The sequence below is a fragment of the Ambystoma mexicanum genome, chromosome 14 (genome assembly GCF_040938575.1).
Source record: "Ambystoma mexicanum isolate Mex_15411 chromosome 14, UKY_AmexF1_1, whole genome shotgun sequence".
NCBI classification, from domain to species: domain Eukaryota; kingdom Metazoa; phylum Chordata; class Amphibia; order Caudata; family Ambystomatidae; genus Ambystoma; species Ambystoma mexicanum.
In genome coordinates this window covers 287749567-287766032 of record NC_090940.1, presented here as the reverse complement: position 1 = coordinate 287766032, position 16466 = coordinate 287749567, and the positions used below count along the sequence as shown (strand labels likewise).

Sequence of the window (16466 nt, the reverse complement as noted above, 5' to 3'; positions counted from 1 at the left end):
GACTAACCTACTCTTAGTCCATAGTCCCCTTTCCCCCATACATCCCACCATCTTCTCCCCTCACAATACTGGTGTCATTCGCCAATGTTAAATATTGTCGACGCGTCAATGGGGACTGAGGTGTGGCGCCGGTGGGCGGAGTCAGGGGAGCACATGCTCCCAGGGCTGCGCCTCTAAATTTAAAGAGGGAAGATGTTTTTTTCTGGTGAAAAAAGTTCTGTCTCCCGTCCCTAGCGAGGGACGCCCATGCAGTATGGAGGTAAGGGGACTATGGACTAAGAGAAGACTGTAAGAGCGAATGCCACTATGGAACAGTATCCACGGTGTCTTTGTTTTCAATATCAGTCAGACTGGCTCTCGGGTGTTAGGGGCAGCCGAGTTTGCGTATAACAACTCTTGACATTCCTCAGTGGGGTGTTCTCCCTTTTATGCCTTGTACGGTCAGCATCCACAAATTCTGACTCTCAACCAGTCCAGTGAACGTCCCGGCCACCAACACGGTTGTCCATTCACTTACCTCCATTCGCACAGCCGTGGTGCAACATTACAAACTGCCCAAGAGCATACTAAGCGACAGGCCGATAAACACAGTTCTCCGGCTCCTGATTATCAGCCTGGGATAGGGTCTGGTTGTCCACAAAACACCTGCATATCCCAGGGAAACGTACATTACTCCCACGGTATGTCGGTCTGTACTTGGTTAGCAAACGTATCAATCCAGTGGCCGTTCGTCTCAAGATCCCTTTGAAATGGCATGTTCATCCTGTTTTTCATGTCTCCACATTGAGGCTTTATGTGGTTGGCACTAGACTTTCTTCCAAGCCTTGCCCTGTTAAGGTATGTGGAGAAGAAGAATATGAGATGCAGGCTATTCTGGACACCTGTGTCTCAAGAGGTGTCTGGTACTACTTGATCGATTGGAAGGGGTATGGGCCTGTAGATCGAATGTGGGAACCTGCTGCACACATACATGCTCCTCAACTTTTGCTCACTTTCCGTATCAGCCATAAGCGGGCTTCCTGGAGGCGGGGGACTTTGCGGGGTTGAGTGGGTGCTGTTGCATGCCACCTGCTCCCGAGGGCTTTCCGCGCCTGGAGTGCCAAGCGCCAGGCTCCATGGCATTTGACGTGGCGTTTGGGCCAACTGGCACTTTGGCATCCGCTTCGGACTGGAATACCCAGCAGCCTTGGCACTTGTCGCCCACTTGATGCGTCACGTGTCCGTGTCTTCCGTGCTACCCGAAAGGGATGGTACATAAACAAACCAGGAATGTCGGGTGGCACTCCTTAACCGTTGCGATCGCCCGGCAAAGTTGCTTCTGTTGTCCTGTTTCATTCGGTCCTGCTTTCTGTTTTCCGACCTCTTGGCTCCTGTTACCTGGAGTTTTCTTGTACCTTCTCCCTAACGGCTTCTGGCACCTGTACCCTTGGATTGACCTCCTGGCTCCCCCGACCTCTGCATCTGTTTAGTTGACACTGAGTACTGCCTGTGCCCTACTCCATTTTCTTATGCCTATTTCCCCGTCTGGATACCCGGCTCCCCCTGGCCCTTAGCTTTTGTTCCACTGAACTGTTTTCCCATCTGTCCCTATAACTGGCAACCATTCTGACATTGTCGCTGGATTCTTCTGCTGCTATCTCTGAGGATTTTGATTTTCTCTTCTTCTCCGGATTGCACCCTTGGTTCCTGTAACTGAACTCGTACTTTCTCCTGGATTTAAACTGTGGGAACATTTGTTCTTTGGACTTCCTGTATCTTGGGTCCCTTGGATTATTTCTGCCTCTAGATTGCGCTCTAGTGGCACCTGGATCAGGTTTCCTGATTAAGAAAGTCCTTGCCGGACCATTTCTGGATGTCCTGAATCCTTAAAACTACTTTCACTGGAGTCCTGTATGCAGGTTCGCCACCTGCAGTTGCATCATAGCAGGTAGCAGCGGGGTATGGTCTGAGGGTGGTGTGGTTTGTATCAATTTAGGGTAAGAGAGGACACTGACCTGTTGTATCTGTTTGTTCCCTTTTTAGCTCTACTGTTTGCTTCTGCCTTTTCACCTGAGCCCCTAGCCTGCAGATCCTTATCCTCTGCATGCTGCGCTCTTGGGGGAAATGTCTCCATGTGAAAGGAGGCCCTAGTTGTCATTGTGACTGGGGCTACCCAAGTGAATCCCGACCCTGACAGCGACTCTCTCTTTCTCTCTATTCTTTCCTCTGTCCTGACTCACTCTGCAGGGCACACTCTAGATGTTCTGATCTCCTCAGGCCTCCCCCTGTCTAACCCTCTGACCGCTCCTCTCTCCTGAAGTGACCACTTTCTCCTTTCATCTCTCTCTCTTTACCCCTCAGGCCGAGCCAACCTCCACACTGCCACCCACCTTCTCGATCATTCGACCCATGAAGCGTGAGTCATTTGAAGCTTTCGCCGACACTTTCTCTCCCCCTCTTGCACCTCTGGCTGACTCACATCCTGACATAGTCCTTTCCAAGCTCCACTCTTCTATCTCTGACACTCTTGATGTACTTGCCCCTGTCATGAGGATCCGCTTGAAGCCCAAAGCCAAGTGCAACTCCTGCTATGACTCAGACCTAGTCACCCTTAAACGCAAGTGTAGGGTGGCTGAGAGGAAATGGCTGGCATCTTGTGCATCCTCTGACAAACTGGCCTGCCGCCTGCTCCAAAGGCAATACCAACTCTGTCCTCACTAAGAAGAGAGCTCACATCCAAGCCTGCGATCTCTGCGGCACATAACACGTCAGCCGAACTCTTTAAAATCTGCAAGGAGCTGGCCAATCCTGCTGCAGTCTCCACCTCTCCTGTCCACTCCCAGGCCCTCTGCACGGCCCTGGCTTCTCATTTAATATCCCTCACGTCTTCTCCTTTTTCTCCCTATACTCTCCTCCTCCTCCTCCCTTCTCTGCCTTTCCTCTGTTCACCCCTGATGAGGTTTCTAGACAAGTCTGATCTATGAAAATCTCTGCAAAACAGGTTCTTCCAAAACTATCAAGGACCACATTGACACTCTAGCTCCAGCCTTGGCCGACATCTGCAATCACTCCTTCACTACTGGAACCTTCCCTTTCCCCCTTGAAGCACTCTTGTGCATCCTCTTCTCAAGAAACCCTCAGCCGACCCCTCCTGTCCGGCTAACTATCGCCCGATCTCCATTACTTCTTTCCTGGGCAAACTCCTGGAAAAGCTGGCCATCTCCCAGCTTAATCTTCACACTGAATCAGTTGGTTGTCTCCACAACCATCAGTCTGGCTTCAGAGCTGCCAAGAGCACGTAAACTGCTCTCCTGACCATCCGTGAGGACCTGCTCTCTAACCCTGATGCTAATCACCCCCCTGTCCTCATCTTACTCGATCTCTCTTCTTCTTTGGGCACGGTCAACCATGCCATCCTACTCAGCCGGCTCTGTGATAACCTGGGTATCACTGATCAGGCTGACCTCTTTCCTCTGTGACGGACCCTCCCAGGTCTAAATTGGGTCCTTCCTCCCCTCTATCTCACTCTCTACCTGTGGTGTTCCCCAGAGGTTTAACCTTTCTCCCTGGCTGTTGAACCAGTACTTGGCACCTCTTGCCCACTGCATTGCTGCGCTCTGCTCCAACTTTCAGTACCATGTGGATGACACTCGGCTCGCTTTCTGGCTCCCCTCTGCCACCTCTTCTCCCTATCATACCCTGGATTGTCTGTCTGCAATCCAGGAGTGATGTGCCGCCAATGATCTCTGCCTTAATGCCAGTAATACAGAGATCCTCCTCATCGGCACACATGCACCTTCCTTTCCTGTCACTCTATGGCCGGCCACTCTTGGCCCTCTTCCTGCTCCCACCTGTGAGGCTAACCTCGGGGTCATTTTCGACTCCTCACTCTCCTTCTCTCCTCACATCTCTGACGTCTCTAAGAAGTCAAACTACCAGCTGCAACACCTCAGAGATATTCTTCCTTTCCTCACCTTACCCCAGAAGCTTACTGTCTCCAGAGCTCTGGTTCTCTCTTGGCTGGACTACTGCAAAAGCCTCTTTCTAAATCTGCCTCCCTCTACAACTCATCCAGAACAGGACTGCAAGACTTGTCCTTGGCCTCAGGCCCAGGGATCGTATCTCTCCAGCCCTGAAATCTCTCCATTGGATCCCAGTGGCTGCAAGGATCAAGTTCAAGAGCCTCTGCATTGTCCACAAGGCCTTGTCGGGACTGGGACCGAAATACCTCCAACTCTCTTCAAAGTTACTTCCTCCTCCAACTCCTTGAGGGTCAGTCGCTTCTCCAAGCAACGAGTTGAGGGCAGATCTCTTTATTCGGCTGGCGCCTCCCTCTGGAACAGCCTCCCTGCCTCTCTGAAACTTGAGCAGAGCCATCTCTTGTTCCGGAAAGCATCTCAAGACCTTTCTCTTTGCTTCTGCCTTCTCTTTTCCTCTCCCCTGCTGATCTCCTGTCTGATGCTGCACTGGACCCCTGCACACCCTCTGAACTCTGGCCCAGGTCCCTGCCCACCCAGTTGCACACCTACAGTGTCCCTGGCAACTGCTGCACTTGTGGTCTGTATCTGGAACCCTATAGTCCCCCTACCTGCACTTATTACACACCTGCTGGGTGCACTTTTAACACTTGAACTTGCCACCCATTGGCCGCCCTACTTGTTGTTTTGATCCCATGTCTGGCACTTGCCCTCCTCCCCTCCCCCCGTCACATTTCCCAGCCCTTCTCTCCTGTACTTGCGCAATCTCAATGTCACCAGACCTAATAAGATCGTTGTCTCTGTCCTCCCTCTGTTTCCCCGCCCTTGTCTTGTTACGCCTTGAAACACTTGTGTATAGGTGCGTTATTAATGCCATATGATACCATAACAGGTGAAAGTGTTTTAGTGAAGAAGTAACACCACAAAGAGAGGCAAACATTTGAGAAGGGTCTGATCCCAGAAGAGGGAGATCCAAGGGTGAAGAACCATCACCCCACTGACGCATGAATGAAACAGAGAAATCTTTTGAGCACAAGCCAGAGTGAACCTGATGGAAGGAGGCTGATATTCAAGAGGGGTCTCGGCCCAGAAGCGGGGGACCTAGGGGTGAAGAATCATCACCCCAAATGCAATCCGAAAAAAACTTTGGTTTGTTATTTTGAACCTATCAGGCCCTCAGTACCACTGAAGGTCCTGATATCGATAGGAACTGTTTGTGGATCTAAACCCGGAAGAAGGAGGATCCAGGGGTGAAAAGTATTCACCCAACGTATAAGTTGAAAGGAACTTTTGTTTATTACAAGCTGAAAGGAACTTTTGTTTATTGTTTAAAACACACCAGGTTCTCGGAGGCAAGAGCCTTTTTTTCATAGAAAGGAGACTTAACCACTGACGATCCTGATATCTGAGAGCAGAAATGTTGTCTCGTGCTGAGGAAAGCTCGAGCGTGTGCTGTGCTCAGGAGTCCCCCCTTGTCACATGCTCAAAACGTGGAGAAGGGAGACCCCGTACTACCACATCCTAAATTAGCATTTGTGAAGACTTCTTTATTTCTTGTGAACCTCTTATCCCCCAGACTTTTTGTATTTAGTTGTAAGGACTGGCAATAGTTTCTTTTTAGTATAGGTGCTTTTATTTGATAAGACGCTACTAGGACTGCCTTATTTTCCATTTGATGTTCGTAGCTGTCATGGTCACAGGCCCCAGAACACAAAACCCACACCATCTAGTGATGGGGGCAATGGGTCACTTGACTCATGTATGTCCCTTTGGCACCCATAAACGCAGGGGCCCTTGCTGGGCTCAGTCCTGGTGCCTTTGGCACCAGGAACATATAGAGATGTGAGCAGGAACACTTTATTTCAGTGCAGAAGTGCTTTTACTTTATTTCAGTGCAGGAGTGCTTTTATTTTACAAGAACTTTCCAGGAGCTGAAAGCCTTTATTCCAGAGAACATCCTCATGTGATGACTCATCGGGTGTGGCTCCCTAGGCCTGGTCTTCATGTGCTGACTCATTGGGTGTGGCAGGCTGAACCTGGTGGGCGTGACTTCAGAAACTCAGCTACATAAGCTGCTCCATCCTTAAGGCCGGTGCTTCGCGTTACTGTGCATATGCATGCAACGTGACGCTCACCGCTGCTTGGACCAGTTTACTTCCCTTTGAAACCAGGCGTTCTCCTGCATACTCACCTCCAGGAAACCAGTGTTTCATCGCTTCATCTGCAGACTCATCTCCTGACATCCAGTGATCTTGATCCCTGACGCCGCAGCACCGCACTCCACATCCACGAACTCACCCTGTGAAGAAGAAGAAAGACAAGGTTAGAACATCCATCCTAGGTCCGCGCCGCATTTGAACCCTGCGCGCCCCCTAGTTAACAACTTACCAGCTACTGTACCGCTACAGCTTTGTTCCTCATTCCCTGCGGCTGCCGCCTCGAGCTCCGCAGCTTCTGCCGGGCCAGCAACATCACCTGCAAGGGAAGAAAGCAAAAGAGCAAACGTCAAAAGTGGAACGGACAGCAATACAAGACAACAAACTATACATTACAACAAAAACAGACGAGGAAAGACAAAGGCAAACAGGAACACTAAACTGAAGTATAGTGGCTTAGTCGCAGCAGGACTGGACTATCACGTGCAAGGGACCAGTGAAGGAACTCGGTCCAGATAATATAAGCGCCCCTGCCAGAAGCAGCAGGACGGAGTGGTCGCCAAAACTAATCAACAGGTGAGCTTTCCAGGGACAGCACATCCCATGGGTACCACGGTTTGGGAGAAGGGGTCTGGAAGAGGATCAGGTGCACAAGCTGACATACTCACGCCCCCTATTCTCCACGCAGGAGCAGTCCCGAGCAGTCTCACCTATTACCACCAGTCACCACATAAGCGCAGAGGGCGAAGTCAGACCCGAGCGACCTCACCCCCGGGAGGGCTGCAATTGTGCCCCAACGCCTCCTCAGAGACCCGGTGAGCGTTACAGTAGCTTGTTCCCATCTTAGATTTAAGTTTAGATTAGGCGTTTTTTCCAACCTGCAGATACAGTTTAACACCCTTGAACTGTGATCACTAGTGTCTGTCTTTACTGTTGCCACCATGAGTTCCTTACAACCCGAAGAGAAATATAATGACACAGACATATGCCGCATAAGTAGACACTTGGCTTGAGAGTTAAACCAAGTGTCTATGAAGGCCAATACCAACGGGTCTGGGACCCAAGCGAACCACAAAGGCAAAGCCAACGGGTCAGAGACCCGAAAGAAGTAGCATTTGAAACAAACTTGATAAACTATCTTGTGTGGAACAGTACCTGGCAGGAGAGTACACCATGTATATTCATTTGGACATTGAATGAAGCTGGGATAGAGAACCCGCAAAAGCAACACACCAGGGTCTGGGACCCATACGAAGTTGGGCGAGGCCCACAAAAGCAAAGCATCAAGGGCAAGGACCCATACAAGAGTGAAGAAACACATAACCAGGGGGCTGATGCCTTGAATAATTCAGGAGAGCCTGAGAGAATATAAAGGGGTCTGGGAACCACACAGAACATAAAGGAGTTGCAGGACAAATCGTGGAGATCCCGAGACAGCCAAGAGGAAACTGGGGCTGTCATGATGCCTACCCCGGGCATCCGGATCAAGTCCATCAGCCCCGGGAGCAGGCATCCAGATACTCATTAAAACCCCAACAGCCCCGGCTGGGGGCTGTTTGGATTCAGTCCTGGCGCTTTAGGCGCCAGGCTCATAATAGAAATCAGTCCTGGCGCCATAGGAGCCAGGCTCAGAGACTTTACTTACCTTATGCAGACCATGCTGCAAATGAGTCCAAGCCAACGTGTGAGGCCTGGATGGGACTATTTTATTACAGGGACTATTTTTCACTCGAGTGTGGTTCTGGGGAACTTCTTACCTGGGACTACTTTGCAGGCTATTTAAACCACGCCCAAACAGCAGCCCATGCTTTGCGTTATTCTGCATCCAGCAGCGTGACGCTCACCGTGTCTGCAAGTCCGCATCCAGTGTTCTGCCACGCCCGCCTCGAATCCAGAGCTCCTAGACAAAAGGCAAAGAAAGGAGAAGAGGTTAGATCACAGACATTATTTGATTCCTTACCTGATTCCGGACCCAGCACATCTCCGATCCTGGAAAGGACATTATTTCAGCACGCGTCGCTTCGCCAGCAACAGCGCCGCGTTATACTCACCAGTCCACCACATCTTTCGACTCGGCGCTGCCTCCATCATTTTCTTCGTCGAAACCCAGCACTTGAGGGGAAAACAAAAGGAATAACAAGGTGAGTCGAGAAAACCAACAAGGACAATCTCTTTGCCACCATAGGCTTACCTGCTTTACCACCAGAGGTATTATTCTTTAATTTGCCGCATCTTCCTATGCCGCACCTATAAAGGGAGAGAAAACAGCAAGTTAAACTCATGCAACTTTTACCGGACAGTGTTTGGTAATAAAGACTCTTAACTGAAAGCCATCAGCTGCCTCCAGGAAAAATTCTTTTGGACCCAGCTGCAACCTAACGAGGGAATGGAACAAGAGTGAACATCGGACATATTGAACTCTTTGAACTTTATAGACACTGGAGTCAATATTCCTCCGGAACTCCTCCAGTACCTTCAACCCAGTGAAGTAACTGGTATCTACGCGCCCCTACATGCCATGCAGGATGGAGAGCTCATCATTTTAAAACATAAGGAGAATACATCTACGAGTCCAGCAGACAAGATTAGGCGGGCCAGTCCAGACTGTCATCTCTTCACTACGCATCACGTTGGTGGATACCGCAGCTGTCCGGGTCCGATCGACGCCCCTGTGGGAACCAGGTGAGCGTAACAGGGGCCCGTTTGGAAGGGAAGTGCAAGAAATGAAACAAATGGTCGAGGACCCATCGCAGGAAGAGATTTTCTGGAATTCTGAGTTCTATGATCAATTCTGGCAGGATAGTGCACCAGACTTTGCGCTACAGTTTTAAGTTGGAGGAAGAAACAAGGGGAAGCAACTTTTCCCCCTGATACAAGGAAAATATGTTTTGTGCTCTACAATGAAGTTTGGCAGGATAGTGAACCAGACATAACACTAAGTTTGGTAATTGATGACAAGTACAAAGGGAAGAGCCTCCCCTTCGGCCGCCCATTGATACTTGGGAACTGTGTTTAAAAAAGAACTTGCGTTTTCACACCACAAACTGAACTTTAATGTTCTGTATCCAGAACTAGAGAAGCCTCCTCCTGGATCAAGAAGAAGCCCAGGTTTTCATTAGTTTATTGTAAGGGACGGAAATAGGTTTGGATACAGGACGGTGGACATTATACTTTACACAACATCCTGACAGAGTAATTAGTTATTTTGTTGAGGTAGGGCAACCCCTCATAGAAATAGGGCAATATAGGTTTTTCCTTTTATTTACATTTATAATAAAAGTCTTTGCCAACAAGCATGCCACCACTGTTTCTGACTCGTTGTTAGGCAGAAACCTGTGCAGTTCCCTCTGGGACCACTGCAAAAGATGTATGACTACAGGGTGTTTGGCAGTAAACCCACTTGGTAGCAGTCTGTACCACACAGATTCACTTGGTAGCTGTGGCTGAGCAGTCAGACTTCCCTCAAGAAGAGTTGGGCAGTATACAGAGTATTCACAATAGCTCAAAAGAACACAGTAGGACAAGGAAACACTGACCAGAGCTTGGTGTAAAAGAGATATAATTATTTATTTAAAAACACATCTAGAAAAACACACAGGCACTAATAGTAAGCAAATCAAAAACACGGTCACTAAAAGATACACACTCCCTTAGAAGAATATTAGACAAGTCTTAAGTAAAGCCCCACTTATTTTCAGACAGCGGTGAGCGCTTAACGCAGATGGCACTCTAATAATTAGTTTAAAAAGGGAGAGAAAAGCAGAGTATAATATGAAACAGATCTCAACACTTTCATAAGATCAAAAGAAGAGAGGAAGGCAAGTAAAACCGTGAAGTTAGAGTTCAGTAGGCCAGATCCACTTTAAGAGGATCAGAACGAAATGTGTCCAAGGTCACATGATTGAAGTGCACAAGAGTCTTGTAAAGGTTCAAAAAGAGTTGGACCAAAAGAAAGGGACCAGTTAGAAGGTCAAGGCGGCCAGCCCAGTCCAGAAGGTTAAGGGGTTATTATTACCTTGTAGCAATCTTTAGAAAGGGAGGCCTGGCGGACACAGTACCTTAAAGTGGTGAGAATACTCCAGCGGGGGCAGTTGTTACTGGCAGCAGATGCAAGTCAGTGCTTCATCCGGGGGAAGAGAGGATCTCGTCGGGGAGGAAGACAGGAATCCGTTGCACTGCCAGGGAAGAAACCAGCCGCGGAGTTCTCAGGTAAAAGGAGCGGTCCTTTTATTCGCGGTCCAGTGGTAAGTGTCTATCCGGTTGCCGGGGTGCTTGGCACGGGCAATTCCACCACAAGACGGCCTGGGATGCGAGGAAAAGGTCAACTGGTTGTGCCCACCAGTCAGGGGAAGAAGCCTCTCCAGCCGGGAGCATCGTCGGGAAGTGGTGAGTTGGTTCCGCAGGGCTCCACCAGTGGTGTCGTCGTGGTAAGTCGCTTCTCCCTCATCGGATTCTCAGGTCCTGTGGCGACTTCTGAAGTTCCAGTCCCCAAAGCCCTGCTTTTATGCAGCACACCCCCATTCGCTCAGCCTAGCTGTCAATCAAACATGGCAAGTGGTGAGCCGGCCGGCTCACCACTTGGGCCAATCACACAAGAGTGCGACTTGAGTTACCAAGGTAACTCAGTCCAGGGTGCCTAAACCCCCTCCCACACCCCCTGTGGTACCCAGACAGAGTGGCACCACTTTTGGAGGCTTCTGTGGAGAAGCACGCGAAAAGTGGAACAAAGGGCTCGACTTGGGTCGGAGTCACAGAAGAGAACACAAACGCCATTTTAGAATCGAGTCCTGGCAAAAAATACAAACTGGTGAATTAATATTAAATAAATAAATCGGCGGTATGTTCGAGGCTATGAGAATTAAATAATTAAAGTTGGTAGCCTCGAACAATGGGAAAATCCCATAGGGATATATTCGCGGTCGAATATAAAAAGTAGTATCCACTGCCACCAGCCAAAACTTGATCAGGGGGGACGGAGACGTGCCCCCTCGACTAACAGACCCCGGGGCAATCGAATTGCCCCGACCAGTACGTCCACAATATGATGGTTTGTACCGGTTTCTGTTCATAATTTGGGACTAGTAAAGCCAATGGTGACTTTACATGCCCTGGGAGACAGTAGTCAGTCCCAGGGTATGGAGTCTATGGTGGGGTGTCACTATGACACCCCTGTGTCACTGCACGGAGGGTGCTGTGTAACACACATAGTAAAAACACATGAGACCCTATGGAGTAAGGGACCCCATAGCCCATAAAACACATTAACAGTCAAAGGAACACCATAAATCATGTCCAAGAGTGGGAGAAAAAGAGTCTCACTCTTGGCAGAAGAAAAAACCAAACTCCAGAAATCCAGCAAAGCTACTGGGGGACTCACTAGGTTAGGAAATTCAGCCTAAAGAGAGAATTCTCCCTAACACTCATACTTCTGCACCCTTACAGCATCTCTGCCGGATGATCACTCTCGCTCAGCATGGAGATCCATAATGTGCAGAAGGGTCATTACAGATGCTTCTGACTTGGCATTCCATGGGACAACAGCTGTGTGATCCGATGCTGCCCCATGTGCATTAACATTCTTCCACCAGGAACGGAAGTTCATTTTGTACATAAATATGTCAAAACCGATATGACTTTAGCACCCCAGCAGTGGGAAATACATAATACACGCTGACCCTTCAGAGTGCTACATGTGGCAACAGTAATTACCACTAGCAGTATTTCTGCTGGAAATTTCACAAAAACTCATCATGACACATTTAACCCCACCAATTTTGTTTCTCATGCCATTTGTGTTCATTTTGTGCCTGTAGTCCTGCCAGTTGGTAACAGACTGTTGGTAACGGGCTGTTTCGTATGTTCAACACCAAATGAAACTACACTTAATTTAAAAGGGCACTTGTATATCTCCAAGAACTTGAATTTTGACACATTTTTTTTTTTTTTTTGCTTTAATCCTTTTCAAATGCCTGTGGTGTAGTTTTGTTCAGGTGTTGTCACCCTGGGTCCTCTTTGTACATTGGGTGGGGAAGGACTCTGTAAATGGGGTTTAGGTTGATTTGGTCAAATACATTTCCTCGTAGGAGAATTCATCAGATTTTTCTTGTCATGTTAATCTTGCAGTCCTCCCACTTAACCCCCTTACATTATTTATTCCCCAACCCCCCCCCCCCCACATATATATGTGCCAGAATTCGTTGCTGAAATTGCGGCAGAATTCTTCTGCGAGGAAATGTATTGCACAGTAATCTATCAATCCCGTAAATGGAACATGGGCCTACAACCAAGATGTAGACTAGCAATGTTGACTAGACATTACTTAAACCTAAACAAACATTGTACCCTAGTCATCAGCACTCAGACACCCTCCAACATTTGGAATCCTACTCTACCAGGAATGGCTACATGTTTCTAGCGGAAGTGATGTGTCAACACTGGTCCCTCTGAAGCTCATCTGTTCTGAGCATTATATTTTTCTGGATTGGGAACATAATCTGGGGAGTCGTGTGGTAGTTGCAATCACCTTGTATATGAGGCGTTGAATCTTTACAGACTTCGGGTACAGTTAGTCGGCTGGTAAGATTTATTTCTAACTTTATTCAATAATTGTCAGATAGCACAAAAACCTGGACCTGCATGTTATTTTTATGTTTTGTTTATTTTTTAGCCCAACCCACGAGTAGTATACATTCAAGCTAATACATTAATTTAGTTGTACCCTAAGTTACATACTCTTTTAAAAATGATAAAAAATGATTGAAGATGTTGCATACAAAATTAAGTAATTGTAGCATTTACAGTCATCTTATTTTCTCTGCTTGAACAGGAGGAACAGGAACAAGAACAACAAGGAACTGAGGTATGTTTATTCTTAATAATGCTTGTGATAAATGATTGTGTCTGCTTGAGTCTTTATTCTTTTTTTAAAATTTATTTTTATTGGTTTTACAATATATTCTACTTTCCCCATCCAACTCCCCCACCCACTGTCCCCCTCCCCCCACCAAAACTCATCTTTCCCCTCCCCTCTTCGATCATTTGTGCCTCTTCAAGCGTGTGAGGTCCTTTCATGTGGTTTCGTTCAGCTTAAGTCCAAAAGTCTCAGGCGCTGGGGCCAGCAATCATCTCTCAAAAAAGTTAGGACTTCACCCCTCCCCCTCCATCCCCCCAAGTCTCTTGCGAATCTGGGCAAGTTATTGTTCATAGCGTAGGTAGCCCATTCGAAGGCCACCAGCTCCCATACTTTGCAGAGCCAGTCCTGTGTGGTGGGAACCACTGCTCCTTTCCATCTTTGGGCAATGAGGGTCATTGCTGCCAGGGTTAGTACTATCCGTGCCTTAGTCCGCCCCCTATATTCTCCCTCCTCTGCCCTCCCACCCAGCACTAGTAGAATCAGGTCCTGGGAGCTTTCACCTTCCTCCCCAAAAACCTGTCCCAGTGCACCTCCTTCCAAAACGGTTCAAATTTGGGACATTTACACCATATATGGGACACTGTCTATCCCCCACATCCTCTCCAACATTCCCGAGGCGTTTCGGGGTAGATCTTATGAAGGCAGGCTGGGGTAAAGTGCCAACCATACAGTATCTTATACCAGGCTTCCTGCAATTGAGATGCCTTGGCCACTTTTGGAATCAATCTCCACAATCTTTCCCATTACTCCCTACTCATTTCCCTCCCGATTATCCTTTCCCAATGCGCCATGCATGTCCATGATGCTCGAGGAGTGGCCTCATCCAGTATCTTATATAAATTGGGTACCAGGCCCCAGGTCCCGTCAAGTGTTGTCAAGAATTTTAAAAATAGGGTTAGTTGTCGGGTGGCCGCTGCGTTCTCATCAGCCGGTGCTGTATTTGAAAATAACAAATCTGCTCCCTTTCGACCACCCCAAAACCCTGCTTGCATTCTATGAACAATTTGATGGTTGAACCTCGTTACATGTCTCGAATCACCTTACATCCCCCTTCGCGCCATTGACCAAAGGCCCCTCTTTGCTTTCCCAGCGTGAAGTCCATGTTATTGAAGATTGGAGCAAAGGGGGAGGGGAAGGACATAATCCCATATTTCCCTACTAGCTTATCCCATGTGTCAGCTACCAGCTTAGTTATAGCGCTCAGGTACAAATGCTTTAGTCTGTGTTGTTGCGGTAATCGGAGGACTTTCCCTTAGGTTGTGTTGGACCACTGCCCGATCCATTGCCACCCATTGTTTCCCCAGTAATTCTGTGAACCAGTCTCGGATGATCCGCAATTGTGCAGCGTCATAATACTGCTGGAAACTTGGGCATGTCATGCCTCCTTCTTTCCTAGGCGACGTCAATAGCTGCCGATTGACCCTAAACCTCTTCCCCCTCCCATATGAAGTTCTTTGAAAAAGCAAGATGGTACGGCCAGTGGGATTGCCTAAAATAAGTAAAGTAGTCAGGGGGTGGGGGGGGGGGGGTGTGACCATCTTCACTGCTGCCATCCTACCCGTCCAGGAAACCCGGAGATGCCTCCACTTCTGGAAGTTACTTTTTATAGCTGCCAGCATGGGTGGGTAATTATCTCCAAACCAGCCGGAGAGCAATGGCGTAATCTGCACCCTAAGTATTTAATCCCCACTGGGTTCCAAATGAAAGGTAAGGAATGCCTTCAATTATGCCACCTCCCTACCCCCTACTGTGAGATTAAGCACTTCCGATTTGTCGAAGTTAATTCCGAGCCTTGACACCTCCCTAAAAGCTCTCAATATCCCCCTACACGCCTCTAGAGATTATCTCGGTTTCGTGAGCATCAGTAGCATGTCGATCGCGAAGGCTGCTACTTTATGCTGCTGACCCCTGAAGGGTACACCTTATACCTCCCCAGCCTCCCATACGACTTGCAATAGTCGTTCCAAATAAATTGCATATAGTAGGGGGAGAGAGGGCAGCCCTGTTTTCCGTCCCTCTACTTAGTTTAATGGGGTGAGACACGGAACCATTAATCGAAAGACGAGCTACCAGGGTTTTGTAGTTAGCTTGGACCCTTTTTAAGAAATTTCCACCTAGGCCCATTTTCTCCATCACTCTAAACAGGAAGGACCACTCCACTCAGCTGAATGCCTTCTCTGCATCTAAGGCGAGAAGAACTGACAGGATAGCTGTTTTTTGGGCTTTATCTATCAAGTGGGTCACCCGCCTGATGTTATCTGCCGTCTTCCTGCCCAGCACAAAACCCGACTGGTTGTGGTGAATGAGCCCTGCTTTTTGGCCAGAATTTTGGTATAGACTTTAGCATCCACATTCATAAGTGCTATCGGTTTATATGAGGAGCATTTAGTGGGGTCTTTGTTGGGCCTTGGGGTTTAGGGTTATTTTGGCTTCCTCCATAGTGGGCGAGATGCACCCATTCTCCTTGAAGCTATTCTATTGATTCGTCAGATGTGGGACCAGGACTGCAGAGAATGTTTTATAAAAGTTTGCCATAAAACCATCTGTTCCAGGTGCCTTGTTTGGGGGGAGACTCGATATAACAGTTGTCACCTCCTCCTCAGTAATTTCCTGACCTAGTGACGCATGTATGCCCTCTTCTGTCCTAGGAAGCTGTATTCTCTCAAGAAATTCTGATTGTTGTTGACTCTGGGGGGGTCTTGCGACGTAAATAGTGAGGTATAGTAATTGTCGAAATATTCCTGAGTTTCTTCCATGCGTGAGGGCCGGGGTCCCCAAATCATCCCTTACTGCCTTGATCACTTTGCTACCCGCTGCCCCCCTCAATAGCCTTGCCAGTAGCGCGTCTATAGGCCCTTAGTGCCTTCTTGGAAGGTGGCCTCCCTTACACGTCTCCTTGCTTCCTTAACCTACCCCTCGAGCTGAACCTCAAGGCTTTTCAGTTGTATCTCCCTCTGCGCTTTTGCTGCTATAAATTCCTCCCTTATTGTAGCCTTGAATACATCCCATCGGATGCTTTCCCCCATGTCAAATCTTTTATTATGCTCAAAAAAGGCCTTCATCGTCCCCTCCAGATCCTCCCTTATGACTGGGTCACGCATCAGTTCCCCTGGGACCCTCGACTTCCACACCCTTGGTGAGCGGCCTCGTAGATGCATTGTCATTGCTACCACCTTGTGGTCGGCTATTCCCAGGGGTCCCACCTCTAAATCAACTGCTGCCCCATCAATCCAGCTGATACCCAAATATAGTCGATTTGCGACTGTGTTTCATAAACACTTGACAAGAACGTGTAGCTCCCCCCCCTTCAACTCCCTCCATACATCTCATAGCCCCGGACTCTCAAACCATTCCTGTAGAGCGGCCGATGCTACCGCTCCCCCGCTTATGCCTCCTCTCCCGGATTTGTCCTGGTTCCTTCGCCATGCCAGGTTGAAGTCA

The 16466-nt window shown here is 48.4% G+C and overlaps 1 protein-coding gene across 2 annotated transcripts in view; it reads left to right on the top strand.

The window, feature by feature from the left end:
• The window catches only part of NEMF (nuclear export mediator factor), a 1733781-nt gene that overhangs the window by 1418428 nt on the left and 298887 nt on the right, over window positions 1–16466 (top strand). For both annotated transcript variants that reach the window (XM_069637407.1, XM_069637408.1), the window contains one exon: window positions 12939–12971. In XM_069637407.1, coding sequence (XP_069493508.1) covers window positions 12939–12971 — 33 coding nt within the window. The remainder of the gene's footprint in view (window positions 1–12938; window positions 12972–16466) is intronic.